Source organism: Mustela erminea, chromosome 2 (assembly GCF_009829155.1).
Source record: "Mustela erminea isolate mMusErm1 chromosome 2, mMusErm1.Pri, whole genome shotgun sequence".
Taxonomy (NCBI): Eukaryota; Metazoa; Chordata; class Mammalia; order Carnivora; family Mustelidae; genus Mustela; species Mustela erminea.
Genome location: NC_045615.1, coordinates 5,482,177 through 5,509,453, shown reverse-complemented (window position 1 = coordinate 5,509,453; position 27,277 = coordinate 5,482,177). Strand labels below are relative to the sequence as shown.

At 44.5% G+C, this 27,277-nt stretch overlaps 1 protein-coding gene across 5 annotated transcripts in view; it reads right to left on the bottom strand.

The window, feature by feature from the left end:
• The window catches only part of DOCK5 (dedicator of cytokinesis 5), a 211,331-nt gene that overhangs the window by 45,073 nt on the left and 138,981 nt on the right, over positions 1-27,277 (bottom strand). For all 5 annotated transcript variants that reach the window (XM_032332197.1, XM_032332193.1, XM_032332194.1 and 2 more), the window contains 11 exons: positions 27,091-27,225; positions 22,026-22,137; positions 21,244-21,314; positions 20,547-20,653; positions 18,561-18,697; positions 13,938-14,033; positions 8,955-9,053; positions 5,878-5,972; positions 4,363-4,441; positions 2,549-2,649; positions 38-96 (listed from right to left, as the gene is read on the bottom strand). In XM_032332197.1, the coding sequence (XP_032188088.1) occupies positions 38-96; positions 2,549-2,649; positions 4,363-4,441; positions 5,878-5,972; positions 8,955-9,053; positions 13,938-14,033; positions 18,561-18,697; positions 20,547-20,653; positions 21,244-21,314; positions 22,026-22,137; positions 27,091-27,225 (1,091 nt within the window). The remainder of the gene's footprint in view (positions 1-37; positions 97-2,548; positions 2,650-4,362; positions 4,442-5,877; positions 5,973-8,954; positions 9,054-13,937; positions 14,034-18,560; positions 18,698-20,546; positions 20,654-21,243; positions 21,315-22,025; positions 22,138-27,090; positions 27,226-27,277) is intronic.

Genomic DNA, 27,277 nt, shown 5'->3' with positions numbered 1-27,277 from the left:
GACTTGTGCATGGGCCAGTTCAAGGTCATACACTCACCCAGGTTATACCACATGTCCCGGATTCTGAAGCCAATCTCCTTTCTCATGTCCCCGTACCTAGGAAGATCATCAACAAGAAAAAGATCTGCAGTGGAAATCAGTTCATATATTAAAATGATGAGGTGAGTAGGAATGGCCTGTTGCCCGTCTCGGTCACGTTTATGACAGGTCTGAGGCAAGGTCACTTTACGAGATACAGTCAACACTGAAAAGAACTCCCAAAGAGAACTGGGCTACATGGAGAGGGGGGCTTTACTAGCAGGAGGGGGCCACATGTGAACACTGAAAAATAACTTAGAAATGAAATTGTCATCCTTGGGGGACTACTCTGGCCACTGTTAAGCAAAGAAACAAAACAAAACATACCAAGCGCTAATGAAAAGGCAGAGGAATGAGGTATGATGTAAATACCTCATTTACAAAAGTCAAGTGACTGATGTCAGACAAACATGCTGACTTTATGTATTTTTTATTTGAGTAACCTATCCACACTTCAGTACGTTCTTCAAAGTACTCACACTGAAAGAAGCTCTAGATACACCTTCTCAGCACTCAGGGGTGCTGTCGCCAGAGGGGTGAAAGTTGGTCCTTAGGGCACAGCAGGCTTACTGTTCTTATGTGTGAAGTACAAATCACATAGTACTATATGTGACATGTAGCAGACCTGTGGTATTAGTATTTTGGGGGGGTGTGATTAGGAAACCAATTTCTGAAAAGGTTCTTTATAGGAGTCAATAATGAAAAAAGAGAGAGAAAGAGAAACGGTCATCTAGATAGTCGTTCATGGCTAGAGAGTAATCAAAATCACCTGGATATCTCTTAAAGAACACACAGGCCTGAGGCTACTAGAAACAGCGTGGGTCAAAAGTAGATATGGCCAACGTTCCCTGGGAACTCGAATGAGCACCTATGGCCCATCCTACAACCGCATTTCAACATTTTCTGCTCACTGCACCAAACACCGTTTTCAAATTCCTCTTTTGTAAATGCCTTCAGAAACCAGCATAAAATACTTATTTGAAGACTTCTCATACAAAAACAAAACAAACTTCTCTTACTATTCCTATATAACAAAACATCTAATTTTATTATTTATATTAGGTAAGCATATGTACTCAATGTCAGGCACGTAATAAACAATACATGGTAATTACTTCTATTCATTAATACTGTTGTTGGTGCAACTTCTACTAAAAATAAATCTTGAAAAAAACTGATTTGTGTTTCTGTAACATTAATAAAAATGCTTTCCCAAGGTGCACCTTTGCCCATATGCATATATATTTTATATAGCCTGTCCATAGTTGAACCTATCAAAACCAGAATCATTAAGCCTAAGTAGCCACTCTGTTCACCAGACTTGGGGTCAACTAACTCTTCCTTGTTTAACCAAATTAAATCCATCCTTAAGAGAAGTTATGTCATTTATGATAGTCTAAACAATAAGCTTAAGACGTCCATCTTAAAAATCAGTTTTGTCTCCATACCTACCCCACAGGGAAATCCATAAAACCGGTTTTACTTTTATCTTTGAGATTTAAATCTCAATCTCTAAACCACCAATCTCAGTGTTTTAGGGAGAAACCAGAGGTAAACAAATACCGAATAATTTGCCAAGAATCCCAGACATCCCGGCAAGAGAACAGAGCTCAAATTTCACAGCCTTTAAGTGACACATTTCTCATGTTCTATTTAACTACACAGCCTTGAGTGTCCAGGTTTTCCGTGAACTCTGAAACAGACCGGAAAGGAAAGCGATGAAAAGCTTCCCTAAATCTCTCATCGCTCTTGGTCATACGTCCACACTGAATTCCGAGCCAGGAATCTGGAGGGATTTTTAGGGGATGTGTGAGTCCTGGCTCCTTTGCTGATGCGATGGAGAGGTGAAACAGCATGGCATGAGAGAGAGAGGTGCTGTGCCTGCAATGTGGGCATGATACTGGCAGATAGGCCACTGTTTGGGGAAACGGGAGTACTAGCCAGCCCAGGTGCCTCCCCAAGTACGGATTCCAGTTAAGGAAAATTGTGACAGTTGGGGTGCCTGTGTGACACAGTCGGTTAAGAGTCTGCTTTCAGGGACGCCTGGGTGGCTCAGTTGGTTAAGCAGCTGCCTTCGGCTCAGGTCATGATCCCAGCGTCCTGGGATCGAGTCCCACATCGGGCTCCTTGCTCAGCGGGGAGCCTGCTTCTCCCTCTGCCTCTGCCTGCCATTCTGTCTGCCTGTGCTTGCTCTCTCCCCTTCTCTCTCCCTGATAAATAAATAAAATCTTAAAAGAAAAAAAAAAAAAAAAGAGTCTGCCTTCAGCTCGGGTCATGATCCCAGAGTCCTGGGATCGAGCCCTGCATCAGGCTCCCTGCTTAGCCAGAAGCCTGCTTCTCCTTCTCCCTCTGCCTGTTGCTCCGCTTGCTTATGCTCTCTCTCTCAAATAAATAAAATCTTAAAAAAAAAAAAAAATAGGAATGGAAGAATCACCTTGCCAATCTTAAGCAAATTTAAGAGGACACTTACTTTTTGACAATTTTGTTGCGCTTGGCTTGAGAGAAGGTTTCAAGCTGAAGGGATTCGTGGGTGAGAAATGCTACTGCCAAGTGGAAATAATTGTTCCAGAGCTGCTCAAAATTGATTGTGTGGGAGAAAAGGAATGGAAAATAACATTAATATGGGTCAGAGTAAAACAGTGCCACATGGTAGACATTTACTCACAGGGAGTAAGGAAAAAAACAAAATAAAATCCACCAGCCCCATTTTCTATCTCATGTTTCAATTATTCAGCCCTGAAAGTTTTAACACTTACTATTAAGGCTTTTTTTTTTTTTTTTTTAAATCCAGACTATTCTATTTGTCTTTACTCCTGAGATAAGGGAAAACTGCTGCCAAGAAGAACACCTATTTATAGTAAGTAGTTTGGCAATATGTATCAAAAGCCCCCAAATTCTGCCAAGCTGCTGAAATGGTAAATACTTTAGGACTTTATCCTGGCAAAATAATCATGGGTATTTAAAACTATTTAAAGCAAGGAAGGCCTTCACGGTGTTATTTAAATGACAGAAGATGGAAACCATCTAAACGTTCACAAGAACAACTCGGTTAAATAAATCATGACTGTACTCAGCCACTAAAAGTCCTGTGAAAACATTTAGTGTCATTGAAAAGATGATCGAAAAAATCATATTAATGTTGCCAAAGAACTGCACAGCTTGACTGCATCTTGGCATATATATGTAATGTCTAACCAGCAAATACAGACACCCCACTGTAGCTCACACAGACACACACACGTATGTATATATAAATGCGTATCTAATCTCCTCTTCTGACGACTTTTCTACAGTTCACAGATACAAGCAAAGCCACAGGACAGAGCAAAAGCACATCACCAATGAACTGTGTGCCCCATGGGGGCGGGGACCTTGTCTGTCTTCCCCAGGGCCTAGAATGGTGCCCTGTGCCCAAAAATACTCTAGTATTTGTCGGATGAATGCAGGAGGAGCGAGGGGCCACCTGTTTCACCCAAGTGTGTATATGAGCCTCCCCTGAGAAACGAAACCACGTGCAGGCAGAGAACTAACTGTCTGCAGGCACACGTGTGTATGTGTATTTGTGTTCATGGCAACAGCAGAAGGCAGGACTTTTTGTCTTTCTTCTTTTTTTTTCTTTTTCCTTAGCCATATTTTCTACTAGTCCTTTTTAAAAACAAATATACAAACAAAAACCTGTACTACAGGGTACCTGGGTGGCTCAGTGGGTTAAAGCCTCTGCCTTCGGCTCAGGTCATGATCCCACGGTCCTGGGATCAGGCCCCGCATCGGGCTCTCTGCTCAGCAGGGAGCCTTCCTTCCCCCCTCTCTCTGCCTACTTGTGATCTCTGTCTGTCAAATAAATAAATAAAATCTTTAAAAAAAAACCCTATACTAGTTGGGGCGCCTGGGTGGCTCAGTCAAGCATCTGGCTTCGGCTCAGGTCATGATCCCAAGGTCCTGGGATTGAACCCCACATTAGGCTCCTTGCTCAGCAGGAAGCCTGCTTCTCCCTCTCCCACTCCCCCTGCTTGTGTTCTCTCTCTCTCTCTCTCTCTCTGTCAAATAAATAAATAAGATCTTAACAAAACAAAACAAACTGTATTAGTTATACACACAGAAAAAAAAAAACTCGATTGTGTCTGGAGGATGGAGTGACAGGACTGTGTGCTTTAGGGAAAGGAGAAAAAATAAGAAAACTGTGCTTGAAAATGATAAAATTTGAAGTGACATTTTCCAAAATGCCACAGTTGTTTCGCTGTGGCTGAGAATTCAAGGAGCCTCCTAGGTGAGCAGCACGCTTACCTGAAGTTCGAAGCTTGCCTGATCCATGAAGAACTTCGTGAGAACCTCGGTAAACTGATTTATCGCACGGAGGAAAACTCTGTGGGAGGAAAATACCAGATAAAGAAGGCAACTTTCTGCTCTTCCAAACATCACCCACCTACGGGAAAAACCAAAGCAATCTAAACCTGGACTCAGCAACATGAGACCATCAGCTCCACTGAGGTCATCAAAAACCAACGCCAGCGCAGATGGCCCAGGACACTCAAGTGCAGTTTCTAGAACGGTCTACAAGAGTCACTCAAGGCTGCATCACAATTTAGCCACTTGAGGGTAGAGCTGGGATGACCAACCAGGTCCCCGGAGCCTCAGGGCTCCTCAACCCTATTGCGATGCTTGTCTTTGCAAGTCTAGAGATACTAATGAGAGTTTTTCTTTAACCTGTATGTAGAAGAGAAGGGTTTTTCTAATCAGGTATGTGGAGTTAACAATTGTTAGAATGATTTACTTTATTTACTTCTTCCAAAAAATTCTGAAATCTTAATATTATATATATATAATAACTATGATATAATGATACATTATATATAATATGATATGGTTATATTATATATTATATGTACAATTCTGAAATCTTATATTTATAATTTATATATATTTATAAATGTGTGTGTGTGTATATACACACATACACATAAAATTCTCAAACTCTGAAAAGATTTATGTATTCAGCTCATTTTGCTCCCATTCACTGAGTATTTTTATACTGAGTGAGTATACGGAGTATAACAGTATACTGAGTATAACTGCAAGCACTGGCTTTTAGATTTTGCCTTGAAAGAGAGGGTTCCTGGTCTTAAGATGTTTACAACTTGGTGAGGGTCACTTGCAACCTATAAATCTAACCATGACCCAACAAAGAAGACGGAAAATTCGGCGGAGGGGCTGTCAAAGGGGTACAGGACATCAAAGGAAGAGAACGCCACATCCGGGTCAGAAAGGCTTCCTCTGGAGATGGCATTTGAGAAGGACGCTCAATGGTGGCACGCTGACAGCCAGGGCCTGGTTACGCGGGAAGGCACTGCAAGTGGAAGCAGCAGCCCAAAAGGAAGCACAGAACATGTTCAGGGAGCAGGGGAATGCAGGCTGTCTATCGAGGGAAATAGTGGAAGGTAAGGGTAGAAAAGCAGGGTGGCCCAGGCCACAGACGCCTGTCCTGTCATGATGATGAAGGCCACACGGAGCCACGGAAGGGCACTATGGGAGAGCCAGGGAGGAGGTGGACAGGAGGGCAATGAGGAGATTATACCTGAGCGAAAAGCCTGGGACAGGACAGCTGCAACAGCCCAGGGGAAGGCAAGAACATGATCCCAGTACCAGCATCCCAGGAACAGGAGGCTCCTTACTACTCTACAGAGCATGGTGTCCCACCAAGAGATTTAGCAGCACTCCCTGAAGGTCAGATAACTGGTCACCTGGTCACAAGAACCAAGTACTCAGGGTCAAAGGCCTCACACCTGGCCCAGGGTGTCATACCGGCTCTGAGTCATATTCATGACCATCCAGTCTTTGGCATAGACATTCTTTCCAATCAGATCCTTAAACATGATGAAAGTCTCCATGAGGAAGTCCTGCAGAGAACAACAGAGGAACATCTGGGGGAAAACTAGGTGACAAGAGGGAGTGCAGCTTCAGAACAAGATGTCCCTTGCCCACGATTACAGCCTATCTTTTTAATGAGGGTTTTTAGGGATCCAACAAGAACAGAAAAGTTGTCCACATTTTATAAATGATAAAACTGAGGCTGTGAAAAGGTAAAAGAGTTGCTTAAGGCCATAGAAACTGGGCAGTTGGAGAGCGGGAAAGAGAACTTGGGGTTCTGGACCCCAAATTTAGAGCCATGGTGTTTTTAGGCCTCTGCTGCCGAGTTTGTCCAAACAGATCTACTGCGCTGAAACTGAATTTATCAGCAATTGTGATATTTCTTGTAACTCTGAGCCCAATTCTCCTTTATTATTATTAGAACAGAAGAAACCTGCTATAAATAAAAAGCAAAGTCATGATTCTTCCTATCCCAGGAACGTTCCCATGGTAGCCTGGGGGAAGGGGCCTAAAGGGTCCTTCCAAAGTGTCAGCAGCAGTGGGTCACAACAACAGTAATAACTAATAACAAAGGAACACGCAGCTCAGTATCTGCAGAACAGCTCTTCGACTCAGAAGGGGACTGTGAGCAAAAAGCAACTTAGAACAATTTGGACTGAAATTCAAAGCTAAAAAGTTTTGAAAGCTTTTTATTTATTAGTTAGTTAAATTTAGACATTTTCCACTTGGATTCCTGAGTTGAAAACCCAGGCCAATTGCTCTGGCACTAAATTGTACGGTTCTATCTCATGAGTTACATCATGTAGCAGAAGGAATGCAGGAGTTGGGAAGCAGGCGGCCTGAGTTCTATTTCTAAGGATGTTCCTCTGCGACGGTGGGCAAGATGGCCGACTTCCGGCACTTGGGACATCACACAGCACCGGGAATGGGAACAAACCTCGCTGTGACGTCTGTGTCACCCCTGACTCTTCCCACAGTTCAATGGAGCATCAAACTTTTCTATCCTCAAGATGGCCATATTTCATGAGTTCATGAGAAATTCACCAATTTCTCAACTATTCTATTAACTCTCTCAAGTCAGTAAGAATCTGTGGTTTGTGAAGCAAGGATTAAATTTAGAGGCTGGTTATTCACTCCTGATGCTGATTCTACATTCAACTCTTGGTGAACTAACTTAATCACAAAGAGTGATGGTATAATAAAGGTAATTCAGAGATTGTCCCGGGCCTTACTTGATCTCCCACTTCCCAAAGTCTTCCGAATGATTTACTCAGAAGGCAGCAGGAGGGAGGGAAAGGACAGTGAGTAGCTATACCCCTCAGGCTTGCCCCTGGTGACCATAGTTCCCTCAGGTGGGTACTAATCCTTTTTAAATTAGATAATACAGGGGAAGGAGCTTACCATTGTCCTGGAAGACAGGAGTTAAACCTGTTTATTTTTGCTTACTCAATGGAGCCAAATTGTCAAGAGCTTGAATTTAGTATGGCTTTCCTTCTTCTACGCTTTCCGAAGGAAGTTTTTAAAGAGTCGCTAGACTATTTTGGGGTTAACTTTATTTTACACGACAAGAATAAAATTACTCCTGTAAATAGCTAGCTGCCTAGGCATTAACCTCAGGCCAAGCACAAAGCTTGGTGATTACCAGGTGTTCACCAAATTGATACCCTTTTACATTAACCTTTGAAATAGGTGGCGTCTTCTAGACAAGGAACCTGAGCTTTAGAGAAGTTAAATAGCTGGCCCAAAATTTCACAGAAGGAAGCAGAATGGCCAGAATTCAAACCCAGATCCGGATGTTCGAGCCTGTGTTCTTAAACTGACTCCGCCTCCTGCCTGTGGAGGAGAAATGCTGCTACCTCAGCTTCTACCTCCCCCCTCCCCTTCTCTGTTCCTAATTCTCTTGCCCCTGGTCTCTGCAGGCACAGAGACACATCACCTCACTGCAGGTCCCAGCACCAGGCTGTCTGCCAGAGCGTGGCTTAACTGCAGGCTCATGGAGGTCTCCAGATTAGGCCGCCTGGTTCACTGAGTAGGAGTAGATCACTGGACCCACTACTACCACCATTACATAGTCCTACTATGACTCCCACTACTGTTCAACAGCACTTTCTTCCTTGTGTGTTTTTCCATCATGTGGACCTCACAGAAAGGAAAGTGACTGGCAGAGAAGGAGCTGGATACTCTTGGGTGCACAGGCCACATACTACCAGTACCATATAGCTACAAAGTAGAAAATCTAGAGCATAAAGAAGACTGGAACATGCATGGATTGTGGGAGACTGTCCACAGTAAGGACTAGTGCAACAGGACATTGGACTGCTGATCCAGCTGAGTATGGCCCACTGCTTTATAATGTAAGAGGGTATTTTCAGGGACTTGTTAACAGCCACTAACAATTCCCTAAGGGGAAGGGTCCTGGGGAAGCAACCAGAGGCCGAACTTTGTGTCTTGGGCAACCTTTGGTTGTATGTCGACTACTTATCATGAGAACAATTTTTTTGTTGAAAATCAAAGAGAACAGAATATTGTCAACTGAAGGTGACTGATACTTGCCCTGGCAAATACCACCTTACAGATGTTACAAGGGGCAAGTATGACCTCTTCTTGTTTCCCCTTCCAGGGACAACTGAAAAGGATGACACCAACCGCATCTCCGAAGCAGTACTGTGCACAGAATCCTTGCCATGATGTAACTCCTCTCCCCGAAAATGAGGCACTGCTTTTCTGAGAGCAAAAAAGATCTCCCACATGGTCCCAAAGGAGGGTTTTCTCTAAATCCAAGAGACTCAGAGGATGAGTGAGGGCCTCCTGGTGCATGTTTATAGTCTTCAAATGCTATCGCAGAGAGAAAGCACGCATCACCCCTTTCCTTTTTGTCGTCCCTGTGGATAGCCGCACTGCTCTGGAGGCGGGTGGGAGGGAATTCTGGAGTCAGGACGCTCACTTCTGTTTCTCTTTTGGCCAGATATAAGAGGTCTCAAAGTTACCAGGACCCAGCAGAGACAACTTACAATGATGTCGTGTCTGGTTTTGAAAGTGCTGATATAGTGGCTGTAGTGGCTGTCGTCCATCTGCCGCAGGATGGCAATCATGCACGCAACAAAGCTCCCCTGGAAGGACAGAAGAGACACAAAGCCAACAGCCCTGAGGCCCCCAGATGCCAAAACAAGATCTGTGCACAGGGACTTTGGCTGTCGCCACCCAATTACCAAAACAGGGACCCTGCCAACCTGGAAACATTGTGCGTTCCAAAGGCTAAAAGGTACACACTTTGCTGTTTCTGCTTAAAATAACTTCCTTCCAGGTTTGAGTTAAGGAATGTGGTGAGCTTTGCTCAGCCCTTTAACAGTATGACGTGCAGAATCCTGTAGGTCAGCGGACATGGGCTCTGAGATCTCAGCTAGATCACTGGTTAGAGGACAACGACTTGGGGACGTGGAGTTTCTTGTTGAGAGTTGTAGTCCGTGGAGAAATGTCTGAAATAGCACAGATTTAATTTCGGAGGAATGCAAGGAGATAAAAGAGATCGTAAAACTGAGCACAAAGAGCAGAGAGACAGGGAAATGAGTACTCCCACCTAGAGCACTTCAACGCCATTCTTCCAATTCCAGAATCCTTCAGTCAGTTCCTGCCAGCATGTTATGCGTGTGTGACTACAGACGAGTTTTGAAGAAAGGGACTGAAGGGCTTGATGATTAGCATCGATTCATATTTTTGAAGTCAGGCCTTTCCCCTCGTCCAATCACATTTGAACCACACACTTAATTTTCTGGCCAAAGGGCAAATATCTAGGGGGAACGCCCTCTTTATTTATATAGTATTTAAATGAATTGGCATTGAGAAGATGAATATACAGCTATTTTGGGGATGGAAGGAATGACTTCCTAAACACAAAAACAATGAACGAATACTCTCTGTGGGCGCCTGTATGGCTCAGTCAGCTGAGCATCTGCCTTTGGCTCAGGTCATGATCTCAGGGTCCTGGGATCGAGTCCCACATCAGGCAGATGTGGGACTTCTCCCTCTCTGTACCCCCCACCCTCTGCTTTCCCTCTCTTTCTCTCAAATAAATAAAATATTAAAATCTATGTGGCTATTCATTTATGTGTATCTTGTATTTATTTTTTTTAAGTTTTAACTTATTTATTCATTTAACATGGGGCTGAAACTCAAGATCCCGAGATCAAGAGTCACACACTCTCCTGACTTAGCCAGGCACCCATCTTGTATTTATTTTTACTCTCATATTTTTGTGGCTAAGTTAAATGGGGTTTTTCTTTTACGATCCCTAAACAGCTTCGGTTGTTATATAGACAGGCCACTGAATATTGTTTGTTTATTCTGAAACTGGACAGTTTAACAAACTGTTCATTACTTTTGTTAAAATTTTGTTAGGCCTCGGGTGCCTGGGTGGCTCAGTGGGTTAAGCCGCTGCCTTCGGCTCAGGTCATGGTCTCAGGGTCCTGGGATCGAGGCCCGCATCGGGCTCTCTGCTCAGCAGGGAGCCTGCTTCCCTCCCTCTCTCTCTGCCTGCCTCTCTGTCTACTTGTGATCTCTCTCTGTCAAATAAATAAATAAAATCTTTAAAAAAAAAAAAAATTTTTGTTAGGCCTCTTGGGCTTCCTAGAAATGGTAGTCATTTCACTAAAAACGACAATTATGAAAATAATCTTCTCCTTTCTCAATATATATAAAACATATATGTGTGCATGTGTTATCATATTGGCAGCAATTTATAGAAAAGTGCTCAACAGTGTTGAGACTTAACACCTTGATTCTCCTTTTCATGACCCATCAAGTTGCCTAGTGACTGCATGTGAACATCTCCTTCTATTAATTTGGAAAAGATGTTACATCCATCACATATATTTTGGCATCTGTGGAGACAGACATAAAGTGTTTTTCCTTTTGTTCAAATGATGTATTTTATTCACAGATCCTCTACTGAAAAAAATTCCTTTCTCTCTCCCTCTCTTTTTTTTAAGTAGGCTCCACGCCCAGTGCAGGGCTTAAACTCACACCCTGACTGAGATCCAGACCTGAGTTAAGATCAAGAGTCAGATGCTTGGGGCGCCTGGCTGGCTCAATGGGTTAAGCCTCTGCCTTCGGCTCACGTCATGATCTCAGGGTCCTGGGATCAAACCCTACACTGGGCTCTCTGCTGGGCAGGGAGCCTGCTTCCCCCTCTCCCCGCCTGCTTTTCCGCCTACTTGTGATCTCTGTCAAATAAATAAATAAAATCTTAAAGAAAAAAAAGTCAGATGCTTAACCTACTGGGCCACCCAGAGGCCTCTAACAGATCCTCTAATTCTTAACTATTCTTACGTATAAGGATAAGCTATATTAAGACATATATCTATACTCAATCACTATTTGCATATTTCTCTCTGTGACTGTATCTTTTTTTGTTTTTTAAAGATTTTATTTATTTATTTGACAGACAGAGATCACAAGCAGGCAGACAGGCAGGCAGAGAGAGGGAGAGGAGAAAGCAGGCTCCCTGCAGAGCAGAGAGCCCGATGCGGGACTCGATCCCAGGACCCTGAGATCATGACCTGAGCCGAAGGCAGTGGCTTAACCCACTGAGCCACTCAGGCGCCCTCTGTGACTGTATCTTTGTCTCGTCTGCCTTTCCCTTCTTAGGTTTATCTTACTCCTGAGCTCTCTGCTTCTCCCGGCCTCTCCACCACTCCCTGCTATCTCAGGCATTAACCGCTCCCATCATCTTATTTTAACAGAAACACAACAGGGATCCAACTCCTTTCACATTCAACTGCCCACCCTTCTCTTCAGAAACACAGCCAACATTCTTGAGTTGGCTGAAGCTTGTAAGATAACGAACAATTTCACTACCAGAAGAAGCTGAACAGGTATATTTAAATTAAGATATGTTAAGTACTACCTGAAAACCAATCTATCATTTCCTAAATACAGTTCTCAACCTGCCCTTGCGTTCTTTAAACACAGGGCAGCCATGGGTTGGCAGTAACAACGAAGGGTATATCTAGTGTCTACACCTTTAGTGTGAGATCTGAATCCTTTCATGTTTTGGATCACCTTGAGTCTTAACCCAGGGGGTGATTCTCTACATTCCTGTTTGGATCAGCTCAGTCACCACATGTGAATCTTACAAGGCACATCTTGACATTTCTGCCCTGGCCATTGCCTCTGCCAGAAAGGCCTCTCCCTACACCTCCACACTAATCCCTCTTTCTTCTCCAAGTCTTTGTCCAAATTTTCCCTTCTCATGAAAATCATTCTTAATCCCCTCATTTAAATTTGTAGTTCTCCCACCCTGTCTGCCCTTTTCTGGCATCTTCTTATTTTTCGTTATTGTTATTGCTAGTATATAAACTTTGCTAAGGTAGTGATTTCTGTTTTGTTCACTCATCTACCTCCAGTGTCTGGAATAGTGCCTGGCTTACAGTAGTTTCTTAACAACTCTTTGTTGAATAAATGAATGGCTTTCATTGACTGTCGCCATTTGAGGTGGTTCTTTTCCTTCTGTCCTCTAAGATCACATCATAGCTTTTAACTATCGTAAGTAATGATGCAACATGATTTTCCAACAGTTACCTCTGGTTGCAAACATACTTTTTCATCTAATTTGACATCCAGGAGGCGGAGAGATAGAGGCCAGGGCAAACTGAAAAACGTGCTAATCATAAGTTCTTTCAAACATTTGTGGGTTTTTTGAGCCAAAAGGGCTGGACAGTACCACAGGGCACCCATCTACAAGCACAGAAATGTAAATCCAATGTGGGGGGAGATGGAACTGATCAGAATTCCTCTCTTGACGACTGGAGTGCATAGCTGGAAAGTATTACCTGGTAAGCTGCCTGGGGTGGGGGCGGCTGCCATGCACAGCCTAGGCAGAAAGCCAGCTGCCAGGGACCCCAACCTCAATTCACCCCCTGGTGGTCTTGCAACCTCACACAGGTTTCCTAACCTCTCTCTGCAAGTTTCCTGAGTTAAAAAATGCAGCCAAAGAAAGAACTGCCTCCTGGGATCTGTGTGAGGCTTCCATGATATGTAAAGCCCTGGGGCCGCCTAAGTGGCTCAGCGGGTTAAGTGTCTGCCTTCGGCTCAGGTCATGATCCCAGGGTCCTGGGATCCCTGCTCAGCAGGGATCCTGCTTCTCCCTCTCCCCTACTTGTGCTTCCACATGTGGTCTCTCTCTCTAGCACACACAGGCACTCTTTCTCAAATAAATAAAATCTATTTTTAAAAAAAGGAAGAAATATAAGTGCTTAAAATAATTTCTGGCAGATTAGAAAAAAAAAAACAACAAAACCCAAACCCAAACCAGCTACTGACTACTACTATCATCATCACTACAGCTAGGAGCTCTAATAGTTTTCCCATTATCATTCTAACTGGCGTAGATCCAGACTGAGCGTGCACACCACATAGTGAGTATTAGAACGCAATTACTTGAGACAACAGAGGAAGGACTAAATGCAGCCATCACAACCCATCATCTTCGGCTCACAAAGGCTCATGTTGTTCTTAAATGCAATAGTCAACAAATATTAAAAGAGCATGTGGTCGAATGGGTACCAACTTAGCCTAGCTGGGGGGCCCCACACGTCTCAGGCTCTGCTGGAACATATTACAACAGGCTTGTCTAATCTTCAGTAGGAGAAAGGTTCCTCAAGAATGGATCTGCATATTTTGTGTATACAGGGTCCCCAATAACTCTCCCCCCCTTAACCTCTCCCACCACCCTGTGGGAGCATTTCCCCTCAAGAGAAAAATCAGCGTTAGAATTAAGATCTGCAGGCGATTAGAGCCAAGGTCACTCATTGGGGAGGGCTGGAAAGTTCTAGAGCCCGCTCATGGACCCTGGCAGCTGTGATGCACAGAGCACAGACACCGACAGTGAACTGGGATGAGGGGGCCTGTGGGAATGGTCTAGAGGACTCCCAATGGAGTGGACAGATGGGACACTGAGAAGCCGTGGTGGCCGCAAGGTCCCCTGACGCAATACTCACAATGTGGGGAGACTGTCGGCTCATCCCAATCACGGTGCGGTTGATCCTTCTCAGCAGCCGCTCCATTATCAGCTGGATGTGCATCGCAGTGGGGCCCTATGGGGGAAACATGGGAACTGACGCACTTCTTCTGACTCAGCTTCACTTTACCTCAAAAACCCTTGGACAGGTGAATTTTCTCCTTAAGCCTCATTCAGGCTCTTCCCTGAAAAGCAATCTCTTGTCCAAAAAGGGGAAAGGAAGTTCACAGATGAACACATGCTGTTACTTGGGAATCGGTAAAAATGATTAGGGTTAGCATATAAAAACAGAGCGTGGGCATGTCGGGGAGAATGCCTCCCTAGTAACCCAGACCATCCGTGTTCACTGCAAGTTCACTGTGGCCACCAATTCAGCGGAGTTCTGGGAGGACCCCCCTGGCATGAGAAGTCAGTCCTGACGCTGAGCACATGGGGTGGCCCAGGAGAAACAGGCATGTGCACGAAGGAAAAGGCAAAAATTCAACGTTCCTGCCACCTTCTGTGTAGGACGAAAAAAATACAAGAAATTCAAGTCAAGGAGATTGCTATTGACTGAATGTTTGTGTTCAAAGTCATAGGCTGGGGGCACCTGACTGGCTCAGTCAGCCCCACAGGGCCCCCCACAGCTGATGTGACTCTTGATCTCAGGGTTCTGAGTTTAAGCCCCGCACGGGACACAGATATTAATTTTTCAAAACCCACAAAAGTCATATGCTGGTCCTTAAACTTCTTGTGTGATGATATTTAGAGATGGATTTTGGGGAGCCAATTAGGTCATGAAGGTGGGACCCTGGTCTTATAGAGTTAGTGTCCTTATAATATAAGGACAGACACCAGAGAGCTGGCTTTTTCCTTCTCCACACACAGACTGAGGAAAAGCCATGTGAGGACAGAGAGCCAGCAACCATCTTCGGGCCAGGATGGGGGCCCTCCCCAGGAACCCGACCACATGGGCACCCTGACTTTGGACTTGCAGCTGCCAGAACCATGGGAAGTAAATATCTGTTGTTTAAGCTGCCCAGTCTGGGGTGTTTTGTTTTGGCAGCCCGAGAAGACTAACACAGGATTTAATATTTTGACTCTGTCATGTGTCACTCTGAGCAATTATTTAACTTTGTTGAAGCTCCATTTCCATAGCTGGAAAAAAAAAAAGGTTCCATTACAGGAATTAGCTGGGTTGGTGTACACAGTAAATAGTGCCTCACAAATACGTATTCTTCTTTGTTTTTAGTTTTTTTTTTTTTTAAGATTTTATTTATTTGAGAGAAAGAGAGAGAGAGAGAGCACAGAGGGAGATGGAGAGGCAGAAGCATGCTCCCCGCCAAACAGGGAGCCTGAAGTGGGGCTTGATCCCGGGACCCCGGAAACATGACCTGAGCTGAAGGCAGAGGCTTAACTGACTGAGCCAGCCAGGCACCCCACAAATACATATTCTTTATTTCTCCTTCTCTCCTTCTTGTGATTTGATGTTATACTCATTTGGCCCCAAGCTAGCAATAGTCAACCTTGTCTTTCAAAGCTTCTATCCATTCTGGCTTCATGATAGATATTTTGAAACTCCTGGTTAATGATTCAAATAACTAAATCACTGCTATATATAGTTTCATTATAATATCAATTATTGTTAGCTTCCCTGTCATGCCTCCCTTCTTTCCTTCTTCGTTTTTATTATACATTCACGTGCTTTCCATTTCTTTGAGGGAACGTGGTCCACAGACCTTGCATCTCTGTTGAGGCATTTTACCCTCATTCCATAACGAGACCACACCCCAGACCTGGCTAGGTGAGTGAGTCCCGCTGGCCGGGGTGGAGGGAGGAAACGGAATCCGATGCTCTCAGAGCCCTTCAAAGATTCACCTCAGCTGGAGAGCTGGGGCTTGAAGGTCAATGAGCAGAACCCAGGATCCTCCTAGAAGGGCAGCTCCATGAGGGCAGGTGCTTCCCTCTCTTGGTCAGTGCTGCACTCAGACCTATCTCAGCACCCGGAGCGTGGGCGCTGTTCAAGACGTGTCTGTGAACTGAACCACAACTCAGGATACCGAACGAGAAGGACCTTAAGCGGGATATAAGGAGAGCACAAACGAGAGTGGCAGAGTGGGGGACTCTGGGCAGGACTGGACCAGGAGCGACCTCAGGTAGGGACTTACAGCAGCTGGACTTTGAAGAATGTGGGCAGTGTGGAGACACAGCTTTGGGAAAAGAGGAATCCTGGACTATTGAAAAAAGGCATAGGAATCCCTGTCAGTAATCAGAGCCTGGAATTTTAACAGAGGAAATAGGCGAATAGGGGAAGAAACAAAGGGTTGGTTTATACATTTAAGAATGCTTTGGTGGGGGATAAAGCCATATCATTACCATCACCAAAAATTTATCAAATTTACTAATTTTACAGAAGCTCCAAGATCAATAATCTTGAATGCTTCTGCTCATTACAGGGAACGATATTAGGAAGACAAAAAAAAAGCTTCCTCAAGCCAATTACTTTCAGCATAAAATGTAAATACATTCAAGTCATTTCCAAAGGGTCCTTCTGCATGTATGAAGGCGGGCAAAGATATTATATTAAAATTTTTGTATTAAATATAAATCCTTAAATTTAATTAATTTAATTTTATATTTATAATATAGATTTATTTTTAATATAAACATAAATCTATTACAGTAAATCTATTTATAATAATATATAAATATACTTACACTATAAATGTTATGTTAAATTTATATTAAACAGATTTAAATATATAAATTTATATAAATGTATAATCATATACTTTATATACAATTTACATAAATTGTATATAAATTATATAAATTTATATATTTTACTTATATGTAAATATATATTCAATAACATACAATTATATATTTATAAATATAATAAACTAATGTAATTTTACATTAAATTTCTATAAATATAAATATATTTATAACTTAAATATATTTGTTATACTATATAAATTATATTATTTTAATATCATATATAGCAACATATCATTTAAATATAAATTGAATATAACAAATTTATATTAAAAATTTATATTAAAATACATTATATTAAAAACAAAACATGGGGCACCTGGGTGGCTTGGTCAGGTAAACGACTGCTTTTCCCTTGCCCTCTGTCCCTACACCCCACTCATGCTCTCTCTCTCAGATAAATAAATAAAGTCTTTAAAAAACAAAACAAGGTAGCATCAGAGTGGAAGAGACCTAAGAGGCCATCCAGAATAATCCCTCCATGCTAGGTAAGGGGAACTAAGGCGTATACAGATTTGCCTAAGGATAAAAGCTACACATGCTAATACTGGCACCAGAAAATGGCCCAATTCCCATGTTTTAGATTAACCCTGGATCATATACACACATTGGAGCCTTGACTAAACCAAAGACCCTAGTACACTGTTGCCAACTAGAGCTTGGAGTTTCATTTTAGTACTTTGATTATGGAGTCATAAGAGTTACTTTTTAAAAATATTCTTATCATAATGAGATGATTGGTTACATTTATTTATCTGTTGTAGAATCCTTGGTTAGGAATTAAATCCCCAGTCATAAAGTTCCTTGGGGAAACTTATTATTTTATTTGGTTTCTAGAAACACACTTAAGAAAAAAAAAGAGGAAGGGGAACATGACCTTTAATTAATAAATACCCAATAAATAACACAAATTCTAAGGTGGGCTACAGGGACTCAGGGAAAGGGTGGGGGTAGGTGGAAAAGGCAATGGCATTTTCCCGTACCTCCACAGCTGAGGTGTGAATTGGCAGAAATGCAGACGTGCCTGTGTGAAGAGGAGGCAGGCTGTGGCCAAACTGGGGTGGGCCTTGAAAGGTGAGCTAAGAATTTAGCTATTTTGGGAAAAGGGACAGTGTTCTTCAACTCCTTTAGCAGAACTGAGCCTAAACATATTGGTAAGAGAATGGCTTAGGCAAAGCCAAGAGTGTTCTCCTTGCTCTGTGGGAACACTGTGCCAGGCAGCCATTGTGGGGGGCAGTAGGTATGGTTTGTGCACAACTGAACACATTCTGCCAACTTTTCCAGCCTCCTGAGAGCGGCCCTGCCTAGGCTAAGGGCTGTGAAATCTCTAGAACAAGGTAAATCCAGGCAGATGAAGCCCCAGGGTTTTGGAGGATGGGAGGTAAGGGAGAAGGTGCGAGATGAGAAAACACATCATTTCCACCAGGCTCCAAAAGGAAGGATTGGTGTCAGAAAGAGTATAAAAATGAAAGCATCTCAGAAGCTCAGGCACATCTACAACAGTCCTCTCAGCACCAGTGGTAAAAGAGGGACAAGGTTTCTGCATAAAAAATCTAAACAGTCCTCTGGTTCTTCAAAGCCCCCTCAGGATCTCCACCGTGGATGAGCCAGGAAAAGCAGCCCACCGCAGGTACTAGCAGCCCGCAGACCTCTCCTGGACCTAGATTTGCAGAGCAGGCTCTGGCAAGCAGAAGCCTCTCTGATCAGCTCAAAACCAGCCCCCAGGACCCAGGTTCTAAACCGCTGGGGCCAAGCCCTGAGACAAGGAAGGCCCTGAAGTCGTTCTTGCCTGAGGCAGAGGGACCCGTGTGCACTATGGTCTGCATGGGGTGACAATTCAACTCACCACATCCTTCCTGTCCAGCACTTCCAGGATGTTGCTCAGAAGCTGCGAGCTGGCCTCATGGTCGGGCTTGCTGGAGTTGTCATCTAACTGGCCGCTGAGCTGGTCTATCAGCAGCGGCAGCAGCACATCTCTGCACTCTGGGGGAGAAAGTGCACCCAGCTCACCAGCTGCAGCACCCAGCCCCTCGCCGGCCCCCAGGTGCCCCGCTTCTGCCTGCAACTCTCCCTCTGCCTGATACCACAGCTGACCTCTGAGCTCCACCCAGTGGGAGCACAGCAGCCTAGACAAGGAACTTCAGCCTTGTTACTTGATTTTAAAAGCTCAGAAAATTACACCTATCACAGGCACATAAACAAAAAGGTTTCAAGTATTCAACAATGTCTTTAGCTTAAAAAAAAAAAAAAAAAAAAAAGCCAACTTGACAGCCAGAGGCAAAGTCCTACAAAAGGAATAAATTAAGCAAGTCACACTTGTAAAATGTGTTTGAAAGCTTCCACCAAATGGAGAGAATGGACTCTAAAATTTGTATGAATACTGAGTGAGCCTTCCTAGGACATTGTGAAGTGTTTCAAGGACATTATGATGTTTTGGCAGGCATATGAGCTTCACAAAATAAGGGCTTATCTTTCTATGATGTCCTCCTTCTGGGATCCTCGATATTAGAAGACATTATTACGATGAGGTCAGATGTTCTGGACGCTAACGGAAATGACTGTTAACAGTGAGAATACTTCCTCTAATTGGAACACACAGTGTCTGCTAGCTTTTGTGCTCAAACAGCCCATTTTTATCATCTCCCCTATCCTTTCTGCATGCTTAGAGGTAGATATATCATAGCGTATAAAGATGTCTAGTAATATTAGGTTTCTACTTAAGACCATTCACTAGCTTTGTACATACCTCCAACAATGTCCTTGTAACAATTGGAATTTCTAAGCAAAAATTCACAGGGTCACATTATTTCAGAGCCCAAAGAGGCGACTGATGTGATCCAGTTCAAATTTTCCCTTCCGTGGAAATGGAGGCTAAGACTTAGAAAAGGTTCCTGGTGTGTCCAAAGTTACATAACTAGCCCGGGCAAGGCCAGGAGGCCTGGCACCAACCTGCTCACTTTTCCCTATTTCTGAGGAGTCTTGCTGGTGTCTGATGACCTTCCAGAGGCAATACACGCAACATGGGGTCACCTTCTGGAAGCCCCTCACCCTCTGGTAGAACCAAAACAACTTTCCAGAGCAGCCCCTCTCTGGCAAGTCTTGGGTTTATTGGGGAAAGACCAGTTATCAGACCTCTTTCCCATATCATCTTGGGGACAAGAGCACAGTGATTTAGACGTGGTGGCTGAATGCTTGCCCCTAGTCACAAAACGAAGAGCACTTCATCCATGTTAGAGTTTTCTCTCCTCCACGCCCTCTGGCTCCCCCATAAAGCCCTGAGGCCCCTCCAAAGCCTGTGACTTAGAGCGTTTGCCAATTTCTGTGGTGTAAATACGACCACTGTGGCCCATTTTCAGGGCTTCATGTGATATGACCGAGCATGGAAGTTAAGAAAAGATACACACATCTGCTCTCCTGAGCCGGCGGGGGGCGGAGCGCACAGAGAGTACGGGAGGATAGCACAGCCCTGCACAGCTCTTCCCTGGCTTTTCAGGTTATGCAACAAATACAGGTCGAAGATGACACATTTGTTGAAAAGAACCGTCTTTCCTGTTTGCCTGCTGAGGTGTGCCATTTGGAGGACAAAGTTCTCTAATTACTGAAAGACTGGATTGTCCTCATTTAAAAAAAAAAAAAATGTCTCGGATCCTCTTGGAAATACTAAACTGACTCTGTCTGCTCCTTAAAACCCGTTTCTCGGGAGATCCCTAAGTCCCAACCAGCTACCGGCAAGGTCATTATTGACATTTTTTTAAAAAAGCAAGCAAGTTCTGGCTGGAGAAGCCGCCAAGACTGGAATTTCGGCAAGTGGTAGTTTTTGGTGAGGACGTACCAGACTGCCGGAAAAGATTGCTCTCCACTATCTTGGTCATGCAGTTCAGTTTCTGGCGAACTAACTGGTTGTCAGGGATGCTCTGAATGAACTTGCAGAAGAGCACGCTGCAAGAGATCCCAGAGGTTAGTTATTTTCTTTCTGTCCTACTGAAGGGACCATTACGCAGCTCCCCTTGACTCCGAGATCCGGGCATGGAGGGTTTTCCCTGGAAATCTCCCCCAGGCAGCCTGAGAGTCTGCCCCTCGAGGTGAAGACTGTGCTCCATGCGTGCTGTTAGCTCTCAGCCTCAGAGCTGCCTCTGTTTGAACTCGGGCGAAGCACGGTCACGTCCATCCCGGCTGTGCGGACCCGCCTGGACGCTCCTCCCCTGCAGGACCCTTTCCAGGCTAACTCCACCCGCTGTCGCTCACCGCCTCTTTGCCCGGCCCCGGGGGCTTGGGTAGAGGGCTGGAAGCAGATCGTTACGTATGTTCTTCTGGAGTTAATTTCCTGTCTGTGCCTTGATTCTCCAGCGAAAAGGGCAAACCTCACTCAGGGGCAGGCTTTGTGTCTCCTTTTATATTTTCCACAGAAATGGAGCCCCAGCAGGGGTTCCGTTAATATGGGTTGGAAGACTAACAGAATGTGCAGCAGCCCAGGCTCCAGGCAGGGGCAGCTTCTTTGTAAAAGTCCGCGAACTCGCTTTGCTGTTTACCTGAGCTCCACGGGATCAAACACAAGTTTGACGTCGTTAATGATGCTAGGAAGGTACTTCAGAGCTGCTCCCTGTCAGAACAACACAGAAAGGCAAATTCAGTTGCCAAGCAGGACGAACACAGAATGTGTTACTTAATCCCAGGAAAAGGCTTGCATCCACGTAGGGAACTGGACACAGACGCTCTCGCACTAGAGAGGAGAGTTCGTCAGTGTTGCTAAAGGTGATGCCTAAAATGTTTTCCTGAAAGGTCAGAGGGCACGGCTTTTCTTTTTCTTCTTTACCAACAGGTACTGTTTGTTTGGAATTCATCTATCTAAGGAGGTCGTTAAGATCTTGACATCTCCCTCTCAAGATGGCCATCAAGAACAAAGAATAAGTAATGAAGTACAGATCTGAATCCCCAGAGATGGCATATTTCCCATGAAAAAATCGGTAATGATGAACATGAGGGCGACTTTGGGCTTCTGGGAAGAATGGGGGAACTTAGGATAAAAACCTATTGCCTGTTACACTGGGATCGACTGGCTGAATTCACAGACATCAGAGGATGTCTAAAAGGACAGTTTGTCTGGGGCAAATTGCCATTTGAGAATACAAAAGGACATAAAAGTTAAGACACGGGTTTCTCCCTTTGCTTTCAGTAAGTCATACTAAAATTCAGAGGCCTTCCACGAATCTGATTCACTTTGCTTCTCTCCCACCGCGTCCAGTTCTATGTTGTCACAGAACACGCTCAGAGACAGCAAGAAAAGGGACGCCCACGCTGATACCCTGCTGACCTTTATCTTGACAGCTTCCTCCAAGGGCCTGTCCATGAGCATATTGAAAGCGAGAAAGAGCTGGCGGATTGAATTATTAAACTCATCTCCGTCTTCACTTTGGCCGTAAAATCTTAACAGGAGAAAGAGAAAAAGTGGTCAAATTTTCCACCTTTAAATCCATCACCTGAGCAATGCTGGAGGCCCCTGTCTCCCTGGTCACCACTTGAGACCGCGTGAAGGGAAGGTCAGAGGGTGCGCCCAGGAGACGCCCAGTAGTAGGCTGGGAAGATATTACCACCTGGACAAGAGCACGTAGGAACTTGTGCTACCGTCCCACCACAGGGCTCTCCACTTGGTCCGCCATGGCCAGCCAGTTGGGAAGAACTCCCTGAAAGCTGAACGAGGCTGTCCCTCCTAGCGGTGTATGGGCATTTCTGGCAAAGGGGAGCAGCAGGAAGCTGCTCTGCCTGAAGGATCAGATGTGAGCCCCGTGCACATGCCCAGCCTCCTCAGCTCATTAGCAGAACACCTGATATGCAGGGGACTCCCCCAGCGCATGTTCCCAACCCACACTCTTGCCGCAGCCTATCCTCCAGTGTCACTCCTGCCCTCCTCCCCCGTTCTCCTCTTCTCTTCTTACTGGACCCACAATGTTCTGAACCCAACACGGTCTGCAAGTTCCGGAATGCCATTCTCTCCACTGAAGTGGCCCGCTGGGTGCTGACCTGCTCTACGACAGGGCCTCGCGCGGGGCCTCACAGCACATAAGAACACCTCGCCTTCGCGGATTCCCGCTGGTTTTGATTAAGGTACTCTGTTTGTCTTCGGGATCTGTCCAGCCGCTGAAAGTTGGTTCTTTCTCATAAGTAGAAATCAGAGGTCTTGGGCACATTTCTCAGAAACACGGAAGTCCCAAATTGTAGTCCAAGTGCATTTACACTGGGTGGCAATGGTACCACCAACTGGTCAAGAGTAGGGATCTTCCGGCATCGGGATTTTTACTTGGGTAAAATCCAAACTCCTTAGGATGACCTGCCAGGTCCTACCTCTCCTGTCACTCTGCTGCTGCTCTCCACTCCGCACTCCCTCACTATCATTCCCCATGCTCCCAAAGCACTGGCTTCTCCTAACTCCTCACACAGGGTCTACAGAGCCTCCACACACCCTCACTCCTCCTCCCTGACACCGACACAGGTGGCCTCCTCCTGTCTGGTCTCATTTCAGATGCCAACTCCTGGAGACGCCTCCTTCCTCGCTGACCATTATCCTCTACTCTCCCCGCTCCCCAAGGCCTCCCCAGCCTGCCCTTACTCATCTGAAGTTATCTTCCCTTTCTTCCTTTGCTACTTGCCTTCCTGGCTTCAACACAACCCAGAAGCACCATCAGAGCTGGAGCCTTGTTTCCTCTGCTACTAGGTCCCTAGCACCCAGAACAGTACCAGGCACCCTCTGAGCTGGGCATTTAAAAAGAGGGCACGAGGGGCTCCTGGGTGGCATAGTCAGCGAAGTATCCAACTTTTGATTTGGGTTCAGGTCATGCTTTCAGGATCCTGGGGTTAAGCTGCACTCCTGGGGTGTCTGCTGCTCTCCCTCTGTCCCTCCCCCCACTTATGCAAGCTCTCGCTCTAAAATGAACGAATGAATGAATAAATAAATATTTAAGGGAAAGGGCTGGGGGTCGGGAAGGGGGGGGGGAAGGTGAGGCTAGTTCAAGACTGAACCCGAGTCCTCAATGACCTACCACGGGCAGTTTACAACTTGAATTCTCCCTAGGTGGCTCCAGAATGGGGGTAAATTCCAGCCAGGAGCTCTGAGGAGGGCAAAGTGGTAGGGGTAGGGGGGTTGTGGGGGGGATCTGTGTAGGGTGACATTTCATTTGCAGCTCCTGGACAGGGCCAATAAACTGACGTCCATCTGATCTAAGCAATCAGAGAATGTAGATTTCCAGGCTGGCTTTCTCAGATCAAGCTCTTGTTTAACGAGAAACGATTGGAGGGGTGGCGATAACCAACTCAGGGACTGCGTTTGACACAGCAACTCCCTTAGTTAATTTCAGGGGCTACTTAACCACCCTAATCTTGGCTTTTCTGCTGTTCTCCTCCTATACAATACTGAAGACGATGGTTCAGATACACTGCAACACGGTGAGGGCTGACACGCTAGTGAGTCATCAACAGAATATATTTTTCAATTTCATAAATGAAGATTTCCTTTCTATGGTTTTACAAGGATCTTTATTCCTAGACATCAGGGTTCACTATGCAAACGTCTAGGTAAGGGGATGTTCCCTCAGTGGGACACTACAGGCCCTAAATGAATTTGTGGAAATTCAACATAAGTGCAGAACAAGGAGCTAGCTATTAAAGAAGCCTGTCTGAAAAGAGAACAAGACTACAGAGATCGCATATAAACCCTGGACTTGGGGCGCCTGGATGGCTCAGAAGGTTAAGTGCCTGCCTTTGGCTTGGGTCGCGGTCCTGAGATCAGGTCCCGCTTCGGGCTCCCTGCTCAGCAGGGAGTCTGCCTCTCCCTCTCCCTCTACTGCTCCCCCTTCTTGTGCTCTTTCTCTCTCTCTCTCTCTCATAAATAAATAAAATCTTTTTAAAAATTAAAAATAAAAAAATAAACCCTGCATGGCGAACACTGCTCTTGCTTCGGTAGGCAACGAGGAACAGTCATTCACCCAGCTGAACTTTTAAGTCATTAAACATTTTTAAAAACCATAAAAATGTAAAAAAATCACTGTGGAAACTTCAAAAATGCTGAAAGAATAAAAACCTGCTTAAAGCCCTCTTATCTACAGTTTTATTCCTAACTAAAATTTTAGGTCCCAAGCCAGTATTTTCAAAATGGGATCAGATGGCACTTATGTCTCATGCTTTAGTTTTATTATTTAAGAACCTATCACAGTTGTCTTTCCTCATTAACATACCCTTTTCCCATTCAACTTTGTTCACACCTGCTGGATTATTTTCCAGCAGATAAATTTTTAGATGGGGTATTACCAGACAAAGATGGTATTTTCTTTTGCTTTTGGTGGATTTTGTTTTGTTTTTGCTTTTTATTCAAGGTGCCAAATTTATGCCCTTAAAAAATTTATATTCCTATCAGCATTAAAATGCAGGACCTGGGGCACCTGGGTGGCTCAGTGGGTTAAAGCCTCTGCCTTCGGCTCAGGTCATGATCCCAGGGTCCTGGGATCGAGCCCCGCATTGGGCTCTCTGCTCAGTGGGGAGCCTGCTTCCCCCTCTCTCTCTCTGCCTGCCTCTCTGCCTACTTGTGATTTCTGTTCAAATAAATAAATAAAATCTTTTTTAAAAAAATGCAGGACCTATTTCTGTCCAATTTCATCAAAGGATAAGGATTTTTAATCTTTATCAAATGTATAGAAAAAAGATACTACACGTGTATGGTGTTTTGATAGTATGAATTTTTTTTAAGATTTTCATTCATTCATTCATTCATTCATTCATTCATTCATTTATTTTAAAGAGAGTGGGAGCAGGCACAGACAGAGAGGGAGAAACAGAATCCCAAGCAGGCTCCCTACTGAGCACAGAGCCCCATGCAAGGCTTGATCCCAGGACCCCAAGATTATGACCTGAGCCAAAATCAAGAGTCTGACACTCAACCATCGAGCCACCCAGGCACTCCTGAATATTTCTTAAGAAATTTAATTTACCATTTGAATTTTTCTCTTATACATTATCTGTTTTTGTTTTCTATTATTTAAGGATGTTTATTATTCTTTTGTTGATTGGGAAGAGCCTTTCATTAATAAAGCTAATTAAAGGGACGTCTGGGTGGCTCAGTTGGTTGAGTGACTGTCTTCGGCTCAGGTCATGATCCTGGAGTACGGAGATCGAGTCCCACATCAGGCTCCCTGCTTGGCAGGGAGTCTGCTTCTCCCTCTGACCCTCCCCTTTCTCATGCTCTCTCTCTCTCTCTCTCATTCTCAATCTCTCAAATAAATAAATAAAATCTTAAAAAAAAATAAAGCTAATTAAAGATCTTGATCTATATTGTACATTGCAAGCTTTTTAATGTTAATTGTTTGCCTTTAATTTTGTTTATGATTGTTGAAACATACCAAGTTAAAACCAATACAAATGCTCAGGTCTAGACTTGAAACCCTCTTACCTATGGTTTTACTCCTAGTAACATTTTAGCATGCTCTCTGTCCTATTTCCAAACCTGCCTTAGCAATATATTTTCAGTTTGGAAATCCAACTCTTATTGAAAGGTAGAGATAACACTGTGGTTGTGAGCATTCCCAGGACAGTTACGTCCTCATTCTTTGTCTCTGCTATTTCTTTTTAAAGATTTATTTATTTTAAAGAGAGAGCAGCAAGCGAGGTGGGGGTGCAGGGAGCAGAAGGAGTGGGAGACAGAGAATCTCAAGCAGGCTTCATATTCAGCACAGAGCCCAGTGAGGGCTGATCTCATGACCCTGAGATCACAACCTGAGCCGAAACCAAGAGTCAGGCACTTACCTAACCCAAGTGCCCCATCTCTATTTTTGATGGAGCCTAACCCAAGTACCCCATCTCTATTTTTGATGGAGCTGTTATTTTAGAAATTCAAGCTGGAAATTATATTTGGCTTAGTTTCATCAAGTAGCTGAGCATGACGTCAGCAAAGAAACACGCACTTGAGGAAACATCTCCCCAATGACAACGGCCACCATTCTCCATCCACCACCAAGAGCTCACGATCCTAGAATTGTACACCTGACATCATCATGAAGTCCCTTGCTGCACTAAATGCAGTCTTGCCATAGGAACCTTGACTCCTAGAGCTGTCATCACCAAATAAGGCTTTCATCAAGCTGCGTACAGTAGCCACCTACGTCCCTAAGTCCTCCTGTCATTACTGCCTTAGAAATTCTGCTGCCTTGAAAGGACTCTGGACCAGACTTCTCCAGGGGTTTCAGAATCTACCACCATGTTCAGCCTTGGAGCTCTGAAATTTGGCAATTCCGTGATCCAACCGTGATCGAGCGCTGAACACAGAGCACGCGGATTAAGGGAAAATCCGTGAAAGAGAACAGACAGCATAAATGTCTTACTGCAGCTACCATTACCTCAAGTAGAGTACTCTGGATTGGATGATGAATCGAAACAAGTACTTTAGGGCTTTCAAAGCAGCAAAAAGCAATTCTGTCTTGCTGGAGTCATCTGCATTCGCCACATAAAAGTTCAGTACCTTGGAGAGTTTCCTTAAAAGGGTGAGAAAGAAAAATGTCAGTGGGGCAAAATGGTACTCTGAGG